At 40.4% G+C, this 23,611-nt stretch overlaps 1 protein-coding gene across 1 annotated transcript; it reads right to left on the bottom strand.

Moving 5' to 3' along the window:
* Window positions 1-217: 217 nt before the first annotated feature.
* Window positions 218-16,979, bottom strand: LOC122547744 (serine incorporator 1-like). The gene is made up of 4 exons (XM_043686326.1): window positions 16,832-16,979; window positions 6,469-6,630; window positions 1,997-2,190; window positions 218-353 (listed from the first exon to the last, which is right to left on the bottom strand). Exons 1-4 carry the CDS (start codon window positions 16,868-16,870, stop codon window positions 233-235), a joined length of 516 nt encoding a protein of 171 aa, XP_043542261.1. The 5' UTR covers window positions 16,871-16,979; the 3' UTR covers window positions 218-232.
* Between the last annotated feature and the right edge of the window lie 6,632 nt (window positions 16,980-23,611).

Genomic DNA, 23,611 nt, shown 5'->3' with positions numbered 1-23,611 from the left:
TATTCACTGCCTTTACTGACCTTTTCTATGTAGCTATGCACTATGTGAAACAGCATGTGCCTTCAACATTAGTTCAAGTGAAAATGAGTAGACCCAAAGATATTTATTATGATAGTGCTGCATTCGTGTAATATTGTAATGATCTCTAGACTTAGTTCATATGGATATACAAAAAGGTAAAAAAATCAAAATCAAGATGCTTAGTCTAAGAATGCTTTAAAAATCTCAACAGTCATGAACTAGCAGCATTTTTGTTGCTTGTCTTGTACAAACCTGTTGTAAAGGGTCCTTCTGGAATGAAGAAAGCACCCACTGTTATAGCAACCATGGTGGCAAATTTAAAAAACCAAAATCTAAAAGAAAACAAATAGCTGATTATGTCACCATCCAAAACAGTTGATGCCACAAGTATAGGACAATCATTTGTCCTGTCATTACTACAGCAGAAAGTGAACAGTAGGGAGGAGAAAATGGACCTTAACATGTTCATTTCATACATTGTGTCCCTGATCAACATGCTCATTCCATTCAATTACAAGAAGTCCCCGATTTACAAACATCTGACTTACAAACGCTCATAGTTACGAATGCGATCCCATACAGACAATGTACTTTTAAAGATCCAACATTTCCTGAACTTATGAACAGCTAATTTACATTACCCTGCATGGTGTTCCAACTTACATACAAATCGACTTGCGAACGGACTCAAGAATAGAAAACATTTACAACATAGGGATTGCCTCGATGCATTTTTTTTTAGAATATGCAAGTACATTTTTGTAATAAAAGCATGACAATATTAATTGCAACTGAGGACAGGAAAATATACGATTCAGAAGTTAACAGTACATCCTGATCTTTAATTATTGCTGCACTTTTTAATAATTACATTCTACTATTTACTCAGTTTGAAAATTGTCAAGACCTGCTATTCTATGAATTTTAAAAGAGATTTGACCAATTATTGGAGAGATTATAGTTCTGCCCCTCTGCCCATTTTGCCCAAATGTAAACTAGGCAAGTCATTAGTGAAGTTTTATTCTAGGGAACTTGGAGCAACCCTTAAGGCTTCTATAATGTCAAAGGTACAGCTACAAATGCACGTGCACTCCCTTGATCAATATCATTGACAAACTTACAAAAGAAAAAATGCCTCAGACAAGGCAATAGGTCACTAAGTCTTGCAATAACTGCTGTGGTCAGATTACCCCTTGGCTCCTAGTTCCCAAGAAATGAAGGGAGATATAAAACAATGGGAGGAAACCCAGAGAAAAGCCAAAAGACTGGTAAGTATTGCAGGTGGAATCAACTATAATGAAAAACCAAAGAACCTTAGGCATTTCAGAATGGAAAGGAGACATTTAATGTGGAATATCTTACAGAATCTTCCATTAAAGTGCAAAGGAAAAATGGCCACCAAATAAAACAAAATTGTAAGGAGTAACTAAAAATAGTCAAAAATGACAGTTTTAAGGAAAGGAAGATGGAGAGTTGCAAAGTAGAAGGAAAAGAAGGGGACAAAGCATACAGTGCAAGAGGGGAAGCTTGCACATTTATTGTGTTAATCTATTAATCTCCATTATTCAATCAAAACTGAATACAAATTAAGCTTCAACGATATTTCCAATGCCAACGATGTGGAGAGTGAATACTCATTATTCTAAATTACCATTTACTAAACTATTTGCAGATAAAGTATAGTGGCAATGGGCACAGCTTAGGAACAGATCATTACTTTTTTTCTGCTGCCATGATATAGGAGGACAACTAATATATTTCATAACAAATCTAAAATAAATACTGTAACATTTTGGATCAAGAGAAACATAAAACAGAAATAACATTATCTCCCATCACATAACTAATGGGCCAACAAAACAGCTGACCACCCAATTGTTGCATGAAATTAAATTGCTAATGACCAACTCACTGAAGTAAGCACTGGCTTAGAGTCTGCAAAGCCCCTTTTTAAGATAGGAATTTTAAAGATTACCCATTGTGGACTGCAGCCCTTGGGTCTTGACTGCTCTTCACTTTAATCATCAACAGGGAAAAGAGGAGGAAGAACATTGCCATGCCAAAGCAAACCCGGTAAACAGCCTTATATCCAACCAACACATCACAGTTCACTTGTCCATGGACTCCAGGAATGGGGGTGTCTCGTCCACCATCACAAAATCCTGGTATCTACGGAGGGAAGAGGCAGCAAAAATTAAAGGATTTAGGCTTATTTCATTCACACATATGTAGGAGGCGTTTTTTTTAAAAGTACATTTTCTTCCACACATAGCTAGAAACAAATTTCTAGTATGAAAATCATTCTCCAGTATTATGAAGATGATAAGAGTCAGAGTCCTACAGCACAAAGACAGGCCCTTCAGGCAAAACTGGCCCATGCCGACCAAAATGTCCATCCACGCTAACCCCATTTCTCTGCACTTGGCTCATATCCTTCTAAACCTTCTACCCATGTATTTGTCCAAATACCGTTTAAATGTTGTTAATGTACCCACATCAACCACTTCCGCTGGCAGCTCATTCCATATGCATACCACCCTCTGTGGAGAGATCTTACCCCTCAGGTTTCCTTTTATTCTTTCCCCCCCTTACCTTAAACTGATGTCCTCTAGTCCTTGATTCCCCAACCCAACCTTGGGTGTTCATTCAAATAAGAGCTCTGAAAAGAGAACTGTTTCAATCAACACTCTGGAAATTCATGCAAGGGGTCACCCTTTGAATAAATGGAATCATATTAAGATAGTTGACATTACATTAAGGGAGACAATGGTGTGTTGGACTTGTAATCCCAGCTAATGCTCTGGTGACAAGGATTCAAATTCCAACATGGCCAATGGTGAAATTTGAATTCAATGAAAACCTCAAATAAAAAGTTAATGGTAAAAATCCTTCTATTTCAATAGCGTCCTTTAGGGAAGGAATACTGCCATTGTTACCTGATCTGGTCTAAATGTGATTCCTAACCCACAGCGATACAGTTAACTCTTAACAGCCATCTGAGCAATCAGGGATTGGCAATAAATGCTAACCTAGCAGCGATACCAATATTCCACGGACAATTATTTTTTTTAAATTCTCTAGGCAAACCCGCTCCCCAACTGAGCGTAAATTGTACAAAATACTGAACTAGAAAACAAAACAAAACAAATTAAATGAAAATTGTTGCTTTTGTCTTCCAAGTATGAGCAAGCAATCCCATGTCATTCACAGAATTCCTACAATGTGGAACCAAGCTATTTGGCCCATCAATTTTACACTGGCCCTCCGAAAAGCACCCCACATATACCCACCATTCCTATCCCAGCCCTGTAACCCTGCATTATCCCATGGCCAATTCATCTAACCTGCACATCTTTGGACTGAGAGAGGAAACCAGAGCACCCAGAGGAAATCCATACAGACATGGAGAAAATGAGCAAACTCCACACAGCCACCGTATTACTCAATATACTACCATTATAACTCTTCACTGAATGCATAACAAATGGCGCACTCATTAAAGTTGAGAATATTTTTGAGACTGGCATTAGAGTAAAAATATCTTGGAGATTTGTGGGAACTGGCAGCACAAGGCTTATGGATAGACAAAATGTGATGCAAATTAGGACATGGATGGACAGATGTGGATGACCTCAAACATTTATAGAGAGCAGCACATGGGAGTGCTGTAGAATTTAGAGGTACTAAAAGGTACAAATGAGGTTTCAGCAATAAAATAGCCAAGGCAGGGACAAAGTTGAGTTATGTTATGGAGGTGCTGTTAGTGATGACACAAATTTGTGATTGGAAGCTCATCTTCGATTCAAAATCAACACCAAGTTCAGGAAAGCTCTGGATCAGCCAGTTATTAGGAAAGATGATGGAGTTTGTGGCAGGGAACAGTTTTTGGTGTGGATTTAAGGAAATACCATCATTTATTTGGAGGAGATTTCTACTCACCCAGTAGTGAATGCTGTACGAGCATCTTCTTATGGCATAGAGGTACTGGAGAAGTTTGGAGAGAAGGTGATGAGAATAAAGTTGAACATCATTAGTGTTCATGTGAAAACTGATGTTCTGTTACTGGATGGTATTATCAAGGGGCATCACGTGAATGAGAAATAGGAAGGAGTCAAAGACAGATCCTTGGGGCATGGAGGTAATTCTGCAGGAATTGGAACTGCAGCTGTGGATTGCAATTCCATGATTAAGATGAGATAGACAGATAATGGTTTACCCTCGGGTGTGGAGTTTGTGAATTCTCCCTGTGTCTGCGTAAGTTTCCTCCAAGTGCTCCGCTTTCCCCCCACAGTGTAAAGATGTGCCGGTTAGGTGGATGGGCCATGCTAAATTGTCCACAGTGTCCAGGGATGTAGAGGCTAGGTGGGTTAGCCATAGAAAATGCAGGGTGATAGGGTAAGAAGTGGGTCTGGGTAGAATGCTTTTCAGAGCATCAGTGTGGACTCAATGGACTGAATGACCTGCACACACCCGACAGGGATTCTATTCGAGAGAGGAACAGAAGCAAACAAATAGTCCCCCAACTCAACAACGAGTCATAGAGATGTACAGCACGGAAACAAACCCTTTGGTCCAACACGTCCATGCTGACCAGATATCCCAACCCAATCTAGTCCCACCTGCCAGCACTTGGCCCATATCCCTCCAAACCCTTCCTATTCATATACCCATCCAAATGCCTTTTAAATGTTGCAACTGTACCAGCCTCCACCACATCCTCTGGCAGCTCAGTCCATACACGTACCACCCTCTGCGTGAAAAAGTTGCCCCTTAGGACTCTTTTATATCTTTCCCCTCTCACCCTAAACCTATGCCCTCTAGTTCTGGACTCCCCCCATCTCAGGGAAAAGACTTTGTCTATTTATCCTATCCATAATGGAAAGGTATTGGAAGAGGATCAAGTAATTAACTGTGTCAACGACTGTAGGCTGGTCAAAAAAGACAAAGATAGTTTACCATTGTCATCACATCGAATGCCATTTGTGACTCTGAACAATATTGTGATGCTCCGAATCTCTGCCCAGCTTTCTCAGAACTCGGTTTCAATCTTTCCAATCAGATTTCTGAGTCTGCTGCAACAGATATTATCAAAGACTTTGGCTAGAAAAAAAAAGGTTAGAGCTGGGGCAGTATTTTGCTAGCATTTGGGGTTAAGAATTTACCTGAAAGAGACATGACATCTGACTTGTTTTATTGCTTCATGTAGGTGGATGTTACTGACTAGGCCAGCATTTGTTGCCATCCCTAATGGCCCAGGCAGCAGTTAAGAATCAGCCATATTGTTGTGGGTCTGAAGTCACATGTAGGCCAGAGATGGCAGATTTCCTTCCAAGGACACTTAATGAATCAGATGGGTTTTTATAACAATTAACAATGGTTACATCGTTACCATTCAGCTAGCTTTTTACTGAATTTGAATTTCGCTATCTGTCATGGTGGAATTTGAATCCGTTTCCCCGGAACATGACCAGTAATTCAGAACCCAAGGGTAAAGTGACATTACCATTACTCCACCACATCCTGCAACTTGAAGGTGAAGGTTTGAAGGAGGAACAAAACCAGTGGACAGAGAATCAGTAACCATGCCAACTACTATGGGAGATAAGAAGGGAATTTGGTTGATCAGTAGTTTTGCAGGTATTGAGTCGTAGGCCTAGTTAATGCAGTGAAGACATGAGGGGAGCCGATAGGAGAGAAACTAAAACGCAGGAATTAATACAGAAAGTGACTATAAAATTTCCATGGCCGCCTCAAACTTGTTATTGGAGGAAACAGGACACAGGTCTAAGAAGACAACTTACAGGCAGGAAATCTGAAGACCATAACCATGCCAGACCGGGATGGCATGCCCAGAACAACATATGGTTATTTTTAAACACTCTCAAAAAAGTGTGTAAAAGCCACAGAAAATGAGAATGCCAAAATGCACTCTTAGAGAATCTGAGCTGCTTATGCTGTAGACTTGCTGGGATCCCTGACTGCCAGAGAACAAGTAACAAGAAACTACTAAGAATTCCTGATGAAGGGCCTTTGCCCAAAACGTCGATTTTCCTGCTCCTCAGATGCTGCCTGACTTGCTGTGCTTTTCCAGCACCACTCTGATCTAAATACTAAGAATGCAGACAGGGCATTCACTAAAAGTCTAATGGAGATAGCCAGATCAAGGATTAGAGTGGCATCTTGTGCTTATGCCCAGTCAAACATCCTGTCTCATCTAATTCTATCACTATAAGCCCCTATTTCCTTCTCTCTCAATGTATACCTTAGATGCATTGTTACAATTGACCTCAACTTCCCTTTGTAGCAAGTTCCACATTTTCACCAGTCTCTGGATAAAGAAATTTCTTCTACATTCCCTACATCTAAAATATAAAGATGCACGTGTGCCTTGCCCTTTTAGGTCAGGTTACACAAACAAGTGGAGCATACTGCTAACAGATACAAAACCTTCTTGAGCTGCTCTTCCATTCCCGGCATTAACATAATACAAGCCACTCCCACTCCAAGCAGCAGAAAGAATGCGAAGATCAAACGAGTCACTGTTGAATTTTTCCCACTTGGGCAGCATCCACAGAGAAGACATGGTGCACTGCCACATAAACATGGGATCTGTAAAGATCAAGTAAAGAACCAATTAATCCATACAGACAGACCAGGAAAATATGCAACTGGTATTGAATAATGCTTTGTTATTACTTGCAAGTTTTAACACTCACTGAAGGGAATAACTGGACGTAAAATAATTAATCCTGCACTGTAATTACAAGTGAGAACTTGCATGGCTTTTACTCATTCATTAAATTATTCTTCCTTTCTTTCAGGAAGAATATATACATCTGATCATTCTCAAATGTTACTGAAATAAATGTAGATAATCATCTGTCACTATAAACATTGAGGTTTAAAAACAATCAGTTCATTTGGTGAAAGATACATGCAACAAGGGGAATTAATACCAATATCAAGTCATATCCCACATAGCAATTAATGCCTCAAACTGAGCTCGCAAATCTGCAATTGTTTGTGCTGCTAAAGGAAATTAAAGATGCAATCAGAAAGAGGAAAGAAATCTGTCCAGAATAAAGTGCAGCAAGTAGAATCTGAATAGATTTAAAAAGTTGATTCATTTTAGTTTACAAAAATTAATGATGTGGAAACATAAAAGGAAAATAGGAAAAAAAAGTGAACAGCACTCCCAGAAAGCTGGAACAAATGAGCTGGATCAAAAGGACCTAATTAATGACATAGGAAGAGAAGCCTGACTTTGAAATTTTTAAAAGTATTCTAAATGCCACTATAAAATGTCCAATGTAAAAGATCCTGCATGCACAAAAATCAAGCCAACTTTGCATTGGCATTATGCCACAACTTTTCTACCTGAACATCTTGAGCACACTAATGCCGAAATTGTAGAATAACTCTCATTGCACACTGGCATAAATTCAAGCAAGACCATCTTCAATAAATCATAATTACTGCTCAATTTTCACCATCCCCATTTCAGCAACTTTGCCAGAGGAGGTCATCAGAAAACTTGCTCCAGTACCTAGTAATTCTAATTTTCTTAGGGGGACTTTGGGAATGTCTACCATTCACAGTTCCCATAGGCAGCCAAACACTCAAATGGACAACTGTCTCCACTGTGATCAGGATTTGCAGACCCTCCCGACTCCACAACCTGGAGTGTGCAAAGTAGATCAGGCAAAAGCAAATGTTTTTTTTTGTACATTTGGATAGTTAGGGCATCCCTCTGGACAGCTGAGATACCTCTGCGGGCAAGGTCCCAGACACCAGGGTGGAAGCATTAGTGATCCTTTTTGGGGTGTGGCTGTGCATGGGATGGGTGGAGGGGGTGGGGTGGCGGCGTGTGGATGCAGGGGTGTGGTTGTGTGTGTGGACGTGGGTTGGTATGAAGCGAGTGCAAGAGAGAGACAGAGCGTGAGAGAGAGAGCGAGAGCGCAAGAACAGATACCCTTTTTGGCAGGGTGCTCTTTGGGATTGTTAACTGTGTTTGGGTTAGTATCCATTAGGTACATTGGAACAGTCTCATTTGTCAAGACTGGACCAGAAATGTCAATAAGTGTCGAGGCATATCAACACATGTCAAGATGTGTTTATTGAGAAAAGCACCATCATTCTTAAAATTGTAGCATGCAATATAGAACTTTTAGGAAACAGAATTACATTTTCTGGTTCTTTTGCATTGTTAATTGTGGATACTCAATGAGATAACTTGTAAGTGAAGTAGAAAATGGGGACTTATGGAAAAGGGCACTACTTTGGTCTGGAGGTACAACAGAGCATGACATAGAGAACATGAGGTTAGGGTTGGCATAGGTGGGGAATGGAGAATGTGTGAGGTGACAGAGAATGAGCCAGATAGGAGGGCTGGAATGGAGGAGTGTTTTATAGTTGTCCCTCTTTGCGAGATAAAGTGCTCCTTTGTTGAGATCATGTCCCCTGGTTCGAGATCCACCAGTCAGAAGAAACATCTTAGCTATATCTAAACTGTCACTTCATTGTAAGTTTCAATGAAGTCATCTCCCATTCCTCAAAACTCTAGGGAACCCAGACTCAGTCTCCTCATAAGACAGTCCCACTATTCCTGGAATTAATCTAGTAAACCTTTACACTCCCCAAGTTGACACTGGGGCTACAAGGGCCATGGGATGATTGAAGGTAGATAAAGTGAGAGGAGCCATAGGAGAGTGGGAATAGAGATATATAGTTAGTCATGGGTTGGAATGAATGAGCTACTGAGAGATGAGGGCAGTGAGGTGGTGAGAGCTGGAGGAATGGTTTATGTTTTAATTGTTATTTTTAAACTCGGACATGGTGTTGGGGCTCACAGCAGGCTTTCCACCCATTCTGTCTCAGGAATTGGAGCATCCTCTGCTGTTCCAAATTACTGGCCTGACTCCCATTCCTGTCCTTCCTCATCCGGGACCAAAAATGAGAAGTGTAGGCAGCCATTTTAAAAGCAGATTTCTCCTTCCTCTGAGCATCAAGCCCAGAAGTGAAAATCAGGGCTTTAAATTTCTAATATATTTTTACTTCGTTTGTTTTATATCGAACGCTTCAGATAATTCTGCTCGATGCTTCTGTTTCCAACAAAATAAAGTAAACAGAATAAGCAGCTGGCTTCAGAAACTGTAGGCTATGCCCTAGTAGTCTGATGTGACTTTCCCCTCCAGGTTGTATTTTACCTGATGCAGCAATACTTACATTATCTCCCAAAACTGGCTGCAGATATTGTCAAATTGAAAAATCCAACAATCCATTTACAGGTACACCAATGTCTGGGATAACATTAAGAGATTACAGCTGAAGAGCATGCTTCTAGTAACACATCAGGCTTTAAGTGATCCTAGTTAAAATGCCGGAGTGTAAGAGTCATAGAGTAATAGAGATGTACAGCATGGAAACAGACCCTTCAGTCCAACTCCTCTAGAGTTTTGAGGAATGGGAGATATCCCAACCCAATCTAGTCCCACCTGCTAGCACCCGGCCCATATCCCTCCAAACCCCTCCTATTCATATACACATCCAAATGCCTCTTAAATGTTGCAATCAGGTCACATGCCCTTATAAGTAATGATATCATGAACAATTCTCTTAAAGGAAAACTGACATACCAACTGTGAATTTAACATAATCTACTGAGATTGTTTAAAAGAACTAATACCCTTAGGTCTGCATTTGGTCAAAGGTCTAAATGCAAGGTGTTTTTTCTAAATTAACCAATTCAGTGAAATTGATTAAATTTATTGGATGGATTGGAGACTGTCCTAACAACAGAAAGCAGATGTGAAATGATATTAACTAGACTCTGACTATGGGAAGTTACTGGCAGAGATTTATTTGGAGTTTATTGGTAGTCACATTCATACCCCAATGTAATTTGGAATTAAGGCATTTCTTGTAGCTTAACTCTGGAACACAAGAATTTTAATTCATTAGCACTGATTATATTTTGAAAGGCTGGGCAAGCTATATGGTACAGCTAATACAGGCAGAATGCAACATGGATCAAGGTGGAACAATGAACTGTGGAAAAAGGCACACACAACATACCTAGACAAAGAATGGGCATTACTTTTTAAATAAACCAACACAGAAGCTAAATACAGGAAATAAACAGACCAGCCAATATCAGTGAAGAAAAAAAATAGCTTTCTTTGAACACAATAAATAATACTTTAAAAGAAGAAAAAGAAAAGCATGATACAACTTCAAATAAGTTAATTTACTGCACGCAGTAAGCCAATATTCACTCTCAGAAATTAAGCAGATTTCTTCTTTAATTGTAGTGAATGCAGAAAAATTAGACAGTACAAGGAAGTGCCATAGAATGGGAGAATGTCGTCACTCAAGAACATAATACATCATTGATCATTTCATGGTTGTCAAGTGGAAGAATGGGAAATGTCAGTGACTTCCTCAGAGGGAAGGAAAATACTTCAAAAGTAAAGAAAATTAAAAAAAACATGAGTTAATCTGCTGCTACCTCTCAGCTAGCTCAAGAATTCAAAGTGTTTGAGGTATACCACAGGTATATCACCTGGTCAGACAATACATTAGTGTGCACAACCTGTACAGGGGGAGATGAAAGAAAAGCCAATAGGATGCAAGTGTTCTAATGGCATTATCACAGTAAGCATCATAGAAGGCCATACTAAATGAGCTTCTAATGGATGTATTTAAAGCACTATCGTCTGTAGCATCTGATTTATTGCTAGCCACTGAATTAACTAGTCACCATTCTCAGAATGGAAGGTGTTTTGATGTTGCGAAGAGTAGGGGAATCAAAGATATATGGGTCAAGTCAGGTTTAGAAAGGGATTTTAAAACATTTGTGTAATTCTACATTTGAGCACCAGAGAATTGCCTATAAAACAAAGTAGTAAAGGTGAGCAATTGTAAAACATACAAAAAAAAACAAATAAGGAGCAGAATTTCAAATTCCACATTCTCACCAACCCACAACAATCCTGGATTGCCCTGGCTAACAAGAAACGTATCCATCTATCCACCTGCCTTCAAGAAAAATTGTTCAATGATGCGCCTGCAGACACAGAGTTCCAAAGTCACGCAACCTTCTGAGAGGAAAAAATAATTCTCATCTCAGTGCTAGTCCTGGATTGACCCATAACAGTAAATATCCTTTCCACATCCATCTTGGCAGAACCATTCAAGATCTTATACACTCCACTGAGTTACTCTTCACCCTTCTGATCTCCAATAAAAACAAGGCCCACCAACCTAACCTAACCTCATAGTACAAACTCCTAATTCCAGATATCCAAGTAACCTCCTCTGAATTGCCTCCAATGCATTACACCTTACCTCAGAAAAGGACACCACAACTACGGTGTTCAAGATGTGGTTTCACCAATGCCTTATACAAGTATGACATCCTTAATTCTATGTTCTATTCCTCTTGTAATAAACGACAGCATCCCTTTTAACTTTCCGATTACATGCTGTACCTGCATAGTAACATTTTGTGACACATTCACCAGAACAGCTAAATTCCACTGCATCTTGGAATTTTGCAGTCATCCTCTATTAATACTCTGCTTTTTTAAAAAAATTATTTCCTGACAATTTCAGGTTTTTCCCATTTTATACTCCATCCTCCAGATTTTTTGCCAATTCACTCATGCATTGCAATAAAGGGGAGCAGGTTAATAAACCATACCCGGACTTCTAGGAGGTGTTGGTAAGACACAACCACAAAGCATATTGCGGAAAATAAAAGCTTATGATCAAGGTGATCATGTATTGCAATTGAAAGAAGATTGCAACTTCCTTATGTCTTCTTCACAACATACTTACCTATCTTGGTCTTGTCTGTGAATTTAGCCCCAATGCCTTTGTTCCCTTTTGTAAAACGTTGAGGACCCAACACAAACCTGGACTCCACTCGTTACATCCTGCTAATCAGAGAAAGATGCATTTTGTGTGTAATTTTGTTTTCTGCAGCCAATCTTCTTTCAATTGCAATACATGATCACCTTGATCATAAGCTTTTATTTTCCGCAATATGCTTTGTGGTTGTGTCTTACCAACACCTCCTAGAAGACCAGGTATGGTTTATTAACCTGCTCCCCTTTATTGCAATGCATGTTGCTCCTTTATTTGAATGGATTGTTAAAACATGCTTTCAATTTGACAAAATCACACTGATATTTTCCAATTACCATGAGCTGTTTTAAGGGCACCACTGTTTTAATAACATTTTATTTTATTTCTCTGACCAGTGAACAAATAAACTATCCCAAGTAGCGTGACTACCTCCTGATACAAAGAATAACTTTTCTCTTCCCTGACATGTTGTAATGTCTGCAGTTCAGCCTCCATCGCAAACAGGCCTAAGCTGCTCAAACTTCAAAACCCTGACTGAAGATGGGATCCAAGAGCTCCCACATGTTGCAGCCTTGACACATCAGCTTGATCTGCCATCCTTAATGAGTCTGAATTTTATTTTTCACTTATGTTGCATTTTAAATATTATCTTTACCATGAATTTGTTGGCGATGCTAAAATGTAAGAATCGAAAAGATTTTCATCACTTACCAGGGATTTCCTCAAATAGCTCTTTTCTCTAATAGCGGAAGAACTAATTCTGATAGACAGATTTGTTGGTGTTTGTCTACTTGCTCTGGGGTCCTCACCTGACCTCCTCCTCTCAGTGATGCTGACTGCCTGCCTGAAGAACCTCACTCGCTCTGCTCCATAAATGCATTTGTGAGATGTCCTAAACTATCGAACTGAAGAAAGGCTACTAATGTTTTTAAAGACATACAATGCAGGTTCACTCATATGTTTCTTGGTACAAACACACTACAGCACATTTATATTTTTCTATATAGTTTATGTGGTGATATATCAAGCATATTTAAAATTGTGAAAGGATTGAGCAAGATAGATAAACGTTTTTGAAAGCATCATATATATCAGCACTTAAGTCAACTTCTCAATCCTCGGAAAAACCATTAGACAACAGGGCTCAAACTCAAAAACCATGTTTCACAAAAGTGAAACATGGTATGGGTGACCACCATTTTGAAACGTCAACTGCTTTTGGCACAAAGACCAGAAATGCTTTAAATTCCCAAGCACCTTCACAACAACCTACATTTTTGTAAGTACTGGTAAGTAAAACATGCATTTAGGAAAGAAAAATTAAGGCCAACTACTAATGCAAATATAACATTTCATTGGTTCAAAACTAGTTCAAATTATATATAAAATAACATGTAAAAACATGACTTTTGGAGCCAGAGGAATGAGATTGTTTTATACGCTCAGTTGCTTATACAGTGGTTTTATAGTCAGTCAGTCAGTCAATCATGAAAGGTCGCAGACTGAATACAAGAGATTTAGAACAAGAAAATAATACAGAAATATCTTTACACCAAGAGTTGCAAGACTGTGAAATTTGTTTCTAGTATTTGTAATTATGACAGGAAGTACGTCAAAATTCAAGATTCGGTTGAATTGGTGATTGAAGGTACATAATAGAACAATAAATGAATGTTGTTAGGATTTCTGTGGTGAGGTGTAAACATACTGACGCAACGATTTGAAGCAACACACTGATCAGGCCAAATTACTTTTGTATTGTAATGTCAATGCATTTCTAATGTTACCAATCGTTTACAGAATATAATCACTCACCGAACATGAATGTTGTTCACTCACAAATAGACCAAGGGCTATACCAAAGAATAATGGTTTCCCCACCAACCAGAGTGTCAAGTGAAAGACAAAAAAACAGATCGCCTAAATCCAAAAGAATCTTTCACAGTCTCGGCACTCACAAATCAATGATTTTCATTTCTCCCTCAATACAGTGAGGCACAACATGACTACTGCCACTATTAAAGTTGCACTAGTCCTAACCAAAGTTTTTTTTTTCAAATATAAGTAATAACCAGAACTGGGAAGGACATTAATGCAATGGACAGAGCACACTCATGATCAAAAGTGTTTACAGGTAAGAAAATAAATCTCCTTAAATTCAATCCTTGCCAGAAAAACATCAATGTCTTTCTAAAATTGTCCTCAGCCTTTTGTTTTCTTTGTTCGCTAGAGGTCTATTTCATATCTTAATCTGTGTTTAACAAAACATTTCCTTCTTTTAGTCTCAAACTGACCTTGTATTAATCTCTTGTTGCAATGTAATTTAAATTACTCTCTCAGGTGTATGTTTTCATTTCTTACATATGCGCATGGATATTTCTAATACACAGTCACACAAGTTTATTATAATCGCAACCATATTTTAGCAACAGCCTCTTGATTTTAACACAATATTTAATGGATTACTTTATATTTGGCTAATCACAGAGCTATTACAGCATTAAAAAAAATCCTTTGTTCCATTGTATCCAAGATGGTCATCAAGCATCAATTCTAATCCCATTTTCTAACTTCGTATATTATGGCGATTAAAGTGCTCATCTATATATTTAAACATCTTAAGAGTTCCTGCACCTACCATCCTTTTAGGCAACAAATTCCAGATACCTACCACCCTCTGGATGAAAAAAAATCTTTCCCTCAAATGCCCTGTAAACCTTCTGTGCTTTAACTTAAAACTCTGCCCTGGTTATTGCCCCCTTTAAGACAAAAGGTTTCTATCTATCTATCTAATTACCGATGTGTTACCCCCCCCCCCCCCCCCATTATTTTGTATACCTCAGTTAGGTCTCTCAGCATTCTCTGACCTAAGGAAAATCATCCAATCATATCTAGTCTCTTAGATATTTTGAGATGATCTCCCTTAGAGAATTTATATCTCATGGTCACCAACATTTTTTTTGAAATACACACTTTGTGTGACTCCCAAATAATTGTACAACTTATCCAGCTCCCCCCAACACTTTTAGTTATTTTCCTTATATAAATCACTAGGTTTATTTAGTATTGTGTGTCTAATATGGGATTAGTTTCTTTTCTTTTTAAAATTCAAATCCTAACCAATACAAATGATGGACTGATCTGCCTAGGGCTGGGACATACTGAAGAAGGGCCTGTGCCCGAAACGTCGAATCTCCTGTTCCCTGGATGCTGCCTGACCTGCTGTGCTGTTCCAGCAATAAAGTTTCAACTGGGACATACTGTGCCTTGGGCAGCAACTTTATCACTCCTTTACTTCAACCTACACATCTCTTTTTGTCTTAGGTGATAGGATGCATTTTATTTCACAACATTGTTAACCTTGGTGTGATAGCAAGAAGGTTATTAGAAATCTTGAAATCAAGGAGTGGATGATTTTTAGGAGCTTTATGGTAAGAAAGTACGTAAAGGATTATTTTCTTGGAAATTAGTATTTGAGCAGAATATAAGTTTTTATTTGTCAAAAAGTCTATTGTATAGTCAAATAAACATACTCACATGAGATACAAGTTTAACCATGTTGAAGATGTTCTGGATAGTTATTAACTTTACTTAGAAAAGTTGGTATTACTCAAAGCATTGAACCAAGTCTTATTTTATTATTTTCAACTATTGGGTCAACCGTAAAGGTACTGTATAATTCTGAAATAATTTATTTTGTGCTGTCTATTATAGATGAGTCCTATATGATGCACTGGATATAGTCGAAGTTGAATAAGCTATGGATACTTTGTTATAACGTAAGTAGTCATTAGTTCGTGAGAAGCTTGGCTTACAATTGGAGCATTGAGGATGTGCAAAATCACACAAAATGTTATTGCACATGAAACAATTTATCAGATGCTTGCATTATCAAGAAAAACTGCTGTAGCTGTAGAAAATTAAGGATCACTCCCTTCTGCCATTTTAACCTAAACAGTATTTTTCTGTCAGAGACAAAAGCCATACATCTCCAACAGCCCCAGGCAGCTCCCATCGATTGGGTGCAACAATATTTCACGTGATTTATGGATGTAGTTAAAAGGAAATCAACTAGCGGTGTTTAATACAGGCTCTAACTGGACAGCAGCCCTCTTCAAAAACCCAGAGCAATCTGTACCCCAACAAACTGGCAGCTAGAGATTTGTTGCTGCAAATATTACAGTGGCTACAGCGACCCAGTTGGAGTATAAACTCAAATTATATATTTTTTAAAAACAACAAAATATCATTCCCATTCCCTGTCAATGAAGAGGCGTCTTGCGGCAATCCATTACTGCCCACGCTTCACTGTTTTCACTTATTTATTGCGGATAGGTATGTGTTTACAGTTGTTAAAGGCTGTATACATTCAAAATTCCACCCTTCAGCTTTCTCCACCATTTGTCTACAGTGGGGTGTGGGAGTGTGTTAGAGGGGTGGGTTAATTTAGAGATTGGTTCGATATTTGGGTCACTTCCACGCACTTGCCCTGACCAACTTTCAGGGGTTTTTGTTTAAACCACTGAAAGCATTCAGAAGGCTGCCTGGGCTTTTACATAATCGGATCAATACTGTCAGCTATTTAAAGGTCCCCGAGAGGTCCAGCATGACTCAGATCTTCAGTATCACAAGTCAGTGACATCACCGGCTCTGCATAAGCAGCACGTCTAAAATAAAACTGACTGGGGTTCAAACCGACAAGGTTTAAATTTAAAGAGAAATCCTGCAGCCACCACCACGCACCCCCACCCAAAAGCTGCCAGTAGAAATACAAAGAGAAAAGCAGCGAGGATTTGCATCATCCTCTTTGTTATCTACTCTGTTTTGGTCGTGAAATCATAGATGCAACCGGCGCATTGTTTCATAGCAATCCTAGAGCGGTTTAGGAACAACACTTCCGCGAGGTTCAGTGCGCACCGCTGCCCTGAAGCTGTACACCTACCCAGCTGGCTAAAGAACAAGCTCCAAGCGCAGCTCCCATCACCTCCGCCGCTGCTGCTACTGCTCCGGCTCCTCACACTGGGACAGAACTGTCTGCAAAGCCAGTGCAGTGACTGACAACTTGTTTACACCCGCACAGCTTCCGCTCTCACTCTCATCCCCCCCCAACCAACCAACCAACCCATTTGAAAAGCACAGCCCCTTCCGGAACCAGGCCAGACTCGGCAGCAAGCTGGTGTTTGACATCTTTATTCCCAAAATATATTTCCTTCCTTCATGCAAGCACCCGTAAGTGCTTCGATGTTTTTAAAAATTATTTCAGTGCTAGCTGTTGATAACTATACCACTGATTCAATTTCCACAGTACAGCATTTCAGTGTCTCCAAAGCCCTCCCCTGCCGTATGGATCCTCTTCAATTATAAATTCTCATTCCATAATAAATTCCTCCATGACTCTTCCCACAATTTCCTGAGCTCTGTATTTAGGTGAAGATGAATCATTGTATGTTAGGGCAGTTGCATGTTCCTCCTGCAGAATGTGGCAGATGAGAGATACTTCACATGTCTCTGCTGACTACACCCGTGGGAAGTGCACCCAACTCCGCTCCTCAAAAAACCGAGTTAGAGAACTGGAGCTGAAGCGGGATGAACCACGGATCATCTGGGAGGCTGAGGGGGAAATTGAGAGGATGTACAGGAAGGTGGTCACTCCCCAGATACAGGATAAGGACAGCTGGATTACTCTCAGGGGGAGGAAAGGGAACCTACAGTCAGAGCAGGGATCCCCTGTGGCTGTTCCCCTCAGCAATAAGTATGCTGATTTGTATACTGCTGGTGGGGACGGCATACCAGAGGAAAGCCATAGTTGTCAGGTCTCTGGCACTGAGCCTGGCACTGTGGCTCAGAAGGGAAGGGGGGAAATAGAAAAGCGCTAGTGGTAAGGGACTCAATAGTTAGAGGGATTGACAGGAGATTTTATGGTCAGGAAGGGGACTCGCGGAAGGTATGTTGCCTCCCTGGTGCCAGGGTCCAGGCTGTAGCCAATCGGGTTTACAAGATTCTGAAGGGGGAGGGTGAACAGCCAGAAATCGTGGTACATATTGGCACCAATGATATAGCCAGGAAAGGGATTGAGGATCTGAAAAGTGACTACAGAGAGTTAGGTTGGAAGCTGAAGAGCAGGACGAGTAGAGTAGTGATCTCAGGTTTGCTACCAGTGCCATGAGATAGTGAGATGAACAGTCAGCGAATGAGTAGCTGCGAGGCTGGTGCAGGAGGGAGGGTTTCAGATACCTAGACCATTGGGTTACCTTCTGGGGAAGGTGGGACCTGTACATGAAGGACGGGTTGCACCTGAACCGGAGGGGCACCAATGTCCTGGGTGGGAGATTTGCTCGTGTGATTCGGAAGGGTTTAAACTAGTTTGGCAGGGGGGGTGGGAATCAGAGTCATATGTCTGAGAAGGGGTCAGTTGCTGACGTACAGTGACAGGATATATTGAATGTATCAGGAAGGTTTCTCACCTGATGACACAAAGGGATCGATTAAAGTGTGGCTGCTTTAATGCAAGGAGTATCTGAAATAAGAGTGACGAACTTAGAGCATGGATCAGTACTTGGGGCTACGATGTTGTGGCCATATCGGAGACGTGGGTTTCACAGGGGCAGGAATGGTTGCTTGCTGTTCCAGGGTTTAGAACATTTAAAAAGAACAGGGAGGGTGAAAAAGAGGAGGGGGTGTAGCATTGCTAATCAGAGAGTGCATCACAGCTACAGAAACGAAGGTTATTGAGGAAGGTTTGTCTACTGAGTCAATATGGGTGGAAGTTAGGAACAGCAAGGGTGCAGCCACCACATTGGGGGTTTTCTACAGACCCCATAATAGCTGTAGAGAAATTGAAGATCTCATAGGCGGGCAGATTCTGGAAAAATGCAAAAGTAGCAGGGTTGTTGTTATGGGTGATTTCAACTTTCCCAATATCGACTGGAACCTCCTGAGTGCAGATGTTTTGGATGGAGCCGTTTTTGTCAGATGTGTTCAGGAGGGTTTCCTTACTCAATATGTAGACAGACCGATGAGGGGAGAGGCCATTTTGGATTTGGTGTTTGGCAAGGAGCCAGCACAAGTGTCAGATCTCGCGGTGGGAAAGCACTTTGGTGAAAGTGATCACAACTGCCTCACATTTAGCATAGCCTTGGAGAGTGAAAGGAGCAGTTACTGAGGGAAGATATTTAATTGAGGAATAGGAAATTATGGTGCCATCAGACAAGAATTGGGAAGTACAGACTGGGAGCAATTGTTCCAGAGAAAGGGCACAGCAGATATGTGGAGACTGTTTAAGGAGCAGTTGCGAGTGATGCATAAATTTGTTCCTCTGAGACAGGTAAGAAGTGGTAAGATTAAGGAACCTTGGATGACGAGAACGGAGGAGTTTCTTGCCAAAAGGAAAACAGCAGCTTACGTAAGGTGGAGGACGCTAGGATCTAGCACAGCTTTAGAGGATTACAGGCTTGTGAGAAAGGAGTTCAGAAATGGACTGAGGAGAGCCAGGAGGGAGCACGAAAAAGGCTTGGCAAGAAGGATTAGGGAGAACCCCAAAGGCGTTTTACTCATACGTGAGGAATAAGAGAATGACCAGGGAGAAGGTAGGGCCGATCAGGGATAGCATAGGGAACTTGTGTGTGGAGTCTGAGCAGATACGGGAAGCCCTAAATGAGTTTTTTGCTTTGGTTTTCACAAAGGAAAGGGAACCTGTTGTGAATGAAAACTTAGAGGAGCTGGGATACAGTCTTGACCAGATCAAGATTGATTAAGTTGATGTGCCATAAATGTTGGAAAACATTAAGATTGATAAGTCCCCAGGGCCAGACCAGATTTATCCTCTAGGCTGCTACAGGAAACGAGAAAGGAGGTTGCTAAGCTGCTGGCGAGGATCTTTGCCTCCTCACTCTCCATATGAGTCGTACCGGAGGATTGGAAGGAGGCAAATGTTGTCCCTCTTTTCAAGAAGGGTAATAGGGAAATCCCTGGCAATTACAGACCAGTCAGTCTCACGTCTGTGGTCAGCAAAGTTGTGGAAAGAATTCTGAGGGATAGGATTTATGACTATTTGGCAAAGCACAGTGTGATTAAAGGTAGTCAGCATGGCTTTGTGAGGGTCAGGTCATGCCTCACAAATCTTATTGACTTCTTCGAGGAGGTGTCAAGACAGGTCGATGACGGTCGAGCAGTGGATGTGGTAAATATGGAATTCAGCAAGGCATTTGATAGGGTTCCCCATGGTAGGCTCATTCATAAAGTCAGGAAGTATGGGATACAGGGAGATTTGGCTATCTGGATTCAGAATTGGCTGGCTGACAGAAGGCAGAGTGTGGTCGTAGATGGAAAGTATTCTGCCTGGAAGTCAGTGTTGAGTGGGGTCCCACAGGGCTCTGTTCTTGGGCCTCTGCTCTTTGTAGTTTTTATAAATGACTTGGATGAGGAGGTTGAGGGGTGGGTTAGTAAATTTGCAGATGACACAAAAATTGGAGGTGTCGTCGATAGTATAGAGGGCTACTGCAGACTGCAGTGTTACATAGACAGGATGCAGAGCTGGGCTGAGAAATGGCAGATGGAGTTCAACCTGGATGAATGTGAAGTGATGCATTTTGGAAGGTCGAACTCGAATGCTGAATATAGGATTAAAGACAGGATTCTTGGCAGTGTGGAGGAACAGCGGGATCTGGGTGTGCAAGTACATAGATCCCTCAAAGTTGCCACCTAAGTGGATAGGGTTGTTAAGAAAGCATATGGTGTTTTGGCTTTCATTAACAGGGGGATTGGGTTTAAGAGCCGTGAGGGTTTTGCTGCAGCTCTACAAATCCCAGGTGAGGCCACACTTGGAATATTGTGTCCAGTTCTGGTCGCCCTACTATAGGAAAGATACAGAGGCTTTGGAGAGGGTGTTCCAGACTGCAACCTCCCTACTCTATCGACCATCTCGTATTTGAAGATCTGATGGCAGAAGTTTCTCAATCTTACCAAGATGCTGCCTGGACTGGAGGGCTTGCCTTATGAAGAAAGGTTGAATAAGCTCGGACTTTTCTCTCTGGAGAGAAGGAGGAAGAAAGGAGACCTGATCAAGGTATAAAAAATTATGAGAGGAATGGATAGAGTCAATAGCCAGAGACTTTTCCCCAGGGCAGGATTGACTGGTATGAGAAGCCATAGTTTGAAGATATTAAAAGGAAGGTATAAAGAAGACATCAGAGGTAGGTTCTTTACGCAGAGTTGTGAATGTATGGAATGTGCTGCCAGTGTGGTGGTGGAAGCAGAGTCCTTGGGGACATTTAAGCGACTGATGGACATGCACATGGATAGCAGTGAGTTGGGGGGTGCGTAGGTTAAGTTACTATATTTTACATGAGAATTAAATCTCGGCACAACATCGTGGGCCAAAGGGCCTGTTCTGTGCTGTATTTTTCTATGTTCTATGTTCTATTATTACTGTCTCCTTTCCAGTCTCATTGCATTGCATTTATTCATTTATTAAAATCAATTCATCAATCTGCATTTCCAGTCTATCCATTGGTTTGTATTTGCTTTACATGTATCTGATGTGGCTATTTAAAAAAACACTTTCATTGATTCAATATATTTACATTTCCTCAACTACTTAATTCCCTAATGAACATAAATGCCTCACATTGACAGCTGCAAGTAGTTAGAAACTTTTCAATCAAACTGCATTTACAGCATTCCATCCTACTGTGATAAGATATGGATTCAATCATGTAGCAGTAATGATACCATGATATCCCTCAATTTAGTCAGCATTTATCTGATGAAATTGCAGGCCATCCTAGTCAACATCTTTAAAGAGTGGGATTTAAGTGCCTTCACAGTTTGACTGTTCCATGTGCAGCCATGTCTACCTTTGACACCTTATCTCCAACAGAGGCTCACTTATCTCTCCAATTGACTCTAGCATCTTTACATCTCTTGCTGAAATGGCTGAAGCTCATTAATCATGTTTTGCACATCCCACTAATGAAAATTGCATCTGTATATATATTGTTATTGACCAGACCAAACCCCCTCAAAAAATATCAAGAGGATATCCTACACCCTAACTTTTATTTAAAAGGCAATTGTAAGGCGCCACATTCCATATATAATTTGATTGGTCAAATTACTCGGCTTTTAGCAAAACACATTTCATTTTTACATCAGAATTAAACTGCAAATACAAAAAGAATTGGCATAAATTTAACTCTATTCAAATACTTGACAAAAGAATATATTATTTAACTACAACACATTAACTATTCCAATAAACCCATCCTGGCAAAGGCAACTTCAACAAAACATATTTCTTGTGCTTGTTATCTCCTCCAGGGATGGCATGACGGCTCAGTGGTTAGCATTGCTGCCTCACAGCATTAGAAGCCTGGGTTCAATTCCACCCTTAGTGACTAACAGTGTAGAGTTTGCACATTCTCCCTGTGTCAGTGAGAGTTTCTTTTGGGTACTCCAGTTTCCTCTCAGTCCAAAGTTGTGCAGGTTAGGTGGATTGGCCATCCTAAATTGCCCATAGTGTGTAGGCATGTGTAGGTTAGGTGGGTTAGCATTGGGAAATATGGAAATGGGGGCGGGGGGGGGGGGCTGGATCTGGGTGGAATGCTCTTTGAAGGTTTGGTATGGACTTGATGAGGTGAATGACCTGCTTCCACACTGTAGGGATTTTATGATTCCAGTCTAGGAGAATGAACAGAATGGATCAAGCAGCAGCAGAGAGAGAGATGTATCCAGCAGCTTCAACTGCAAAACCCCAACTTCAGCAACTAAAAGCCTAGGTCTGTGTGAGCCTGATTTCACCCATTCATGCCTTTTTTGTCAAATTTTTAAAAATCCCAAGGCTATTTACTCTGCTTTCCATGGAGTAGACACCTCAGTACCAAGTTTACAACACGTCTTAAGAGAACCAGGACTGACAAATCCATCTTGAAGGCACATCACATCACAATATGCAGCTGCCTTTGTTAATCATGAATGTGCAAAGTACAATTTTGTCCCAATTTCCCTCCTGCCAGAATGGTGGGTGCTGGAAATGAGAGTTTGAACTTCTGAAATTGGGGCTATTTTGGTTGAGTCAATGACCCCTTTCAGCCCTATGTAAATCTGGCCCAAAATCTATTTATCAAATAGTCACTAGAACCAAAAGTTACAAAGTCTATTTAAACAGTCTTTACAGGTGGCAGAACAAATGACCAAAATTGCATTAAGGACTTCTTGATAAAAAAATAGATTTATTACTTCAGCAAACTGCATGGAGGTATTTAAATTATTCAAACAAGTATATATAATCAATTCCAGTCACTCACGGCAGTGGATTTTCCAGTTGTAACTAGTGGAAGAGATTTTGAGAGGATTTGGGAGGATTCAGACAAACTGAGTGAGTACTCAAAGGAAGCATGGCAGATGGAATATAAAGTGCATAAGTAACTTTGGCAGGAGGAATAAAGGTACAGAGTATTTATTTCATGTTGAGAGATTGGAGAGTGTTGATGTCCAAAGGGACTGAGGTGTTCTTGTTCCTAAGTCGATAGCTAGCACGCGAGTGCAGCAAACACTGGGCAGGGAAATTGATTTTATTGCAAAAGGATTGAATACAGGAACAAAGATTTGTTGGTCCAGTTGTATAGACATTGATGACACAAGATATGGAGTATTGTATACAGTTCTGGTCCCCTTGCAAATGAAGGATATGCTTGCTAAAGCAACTATAGCAGACCTTTACAAA

Source organism: Chiloscyllium plagiosum, unplaced genomic scaffold, assembly GCF_004010195.1.
Source record: "Chiloscyllium plagiosum isolate BGI_BamShark_2017 unplaced genomic scaffold, ASM401019v2 scaf_7886, whole genome shotgun sequence".
Lineage (NCBI taxonomy): Eukaryota > Metazoa > Chordata > Chondrichthyes > Orectolobiformes > Hemiscylliidae > Chiloscyllium > Chiloscyllium plagiosum.
Note: the sequence above shows the minus strand (reverse complement) of the source record. Positions and strands in the feature narration are given on the sequence as shown.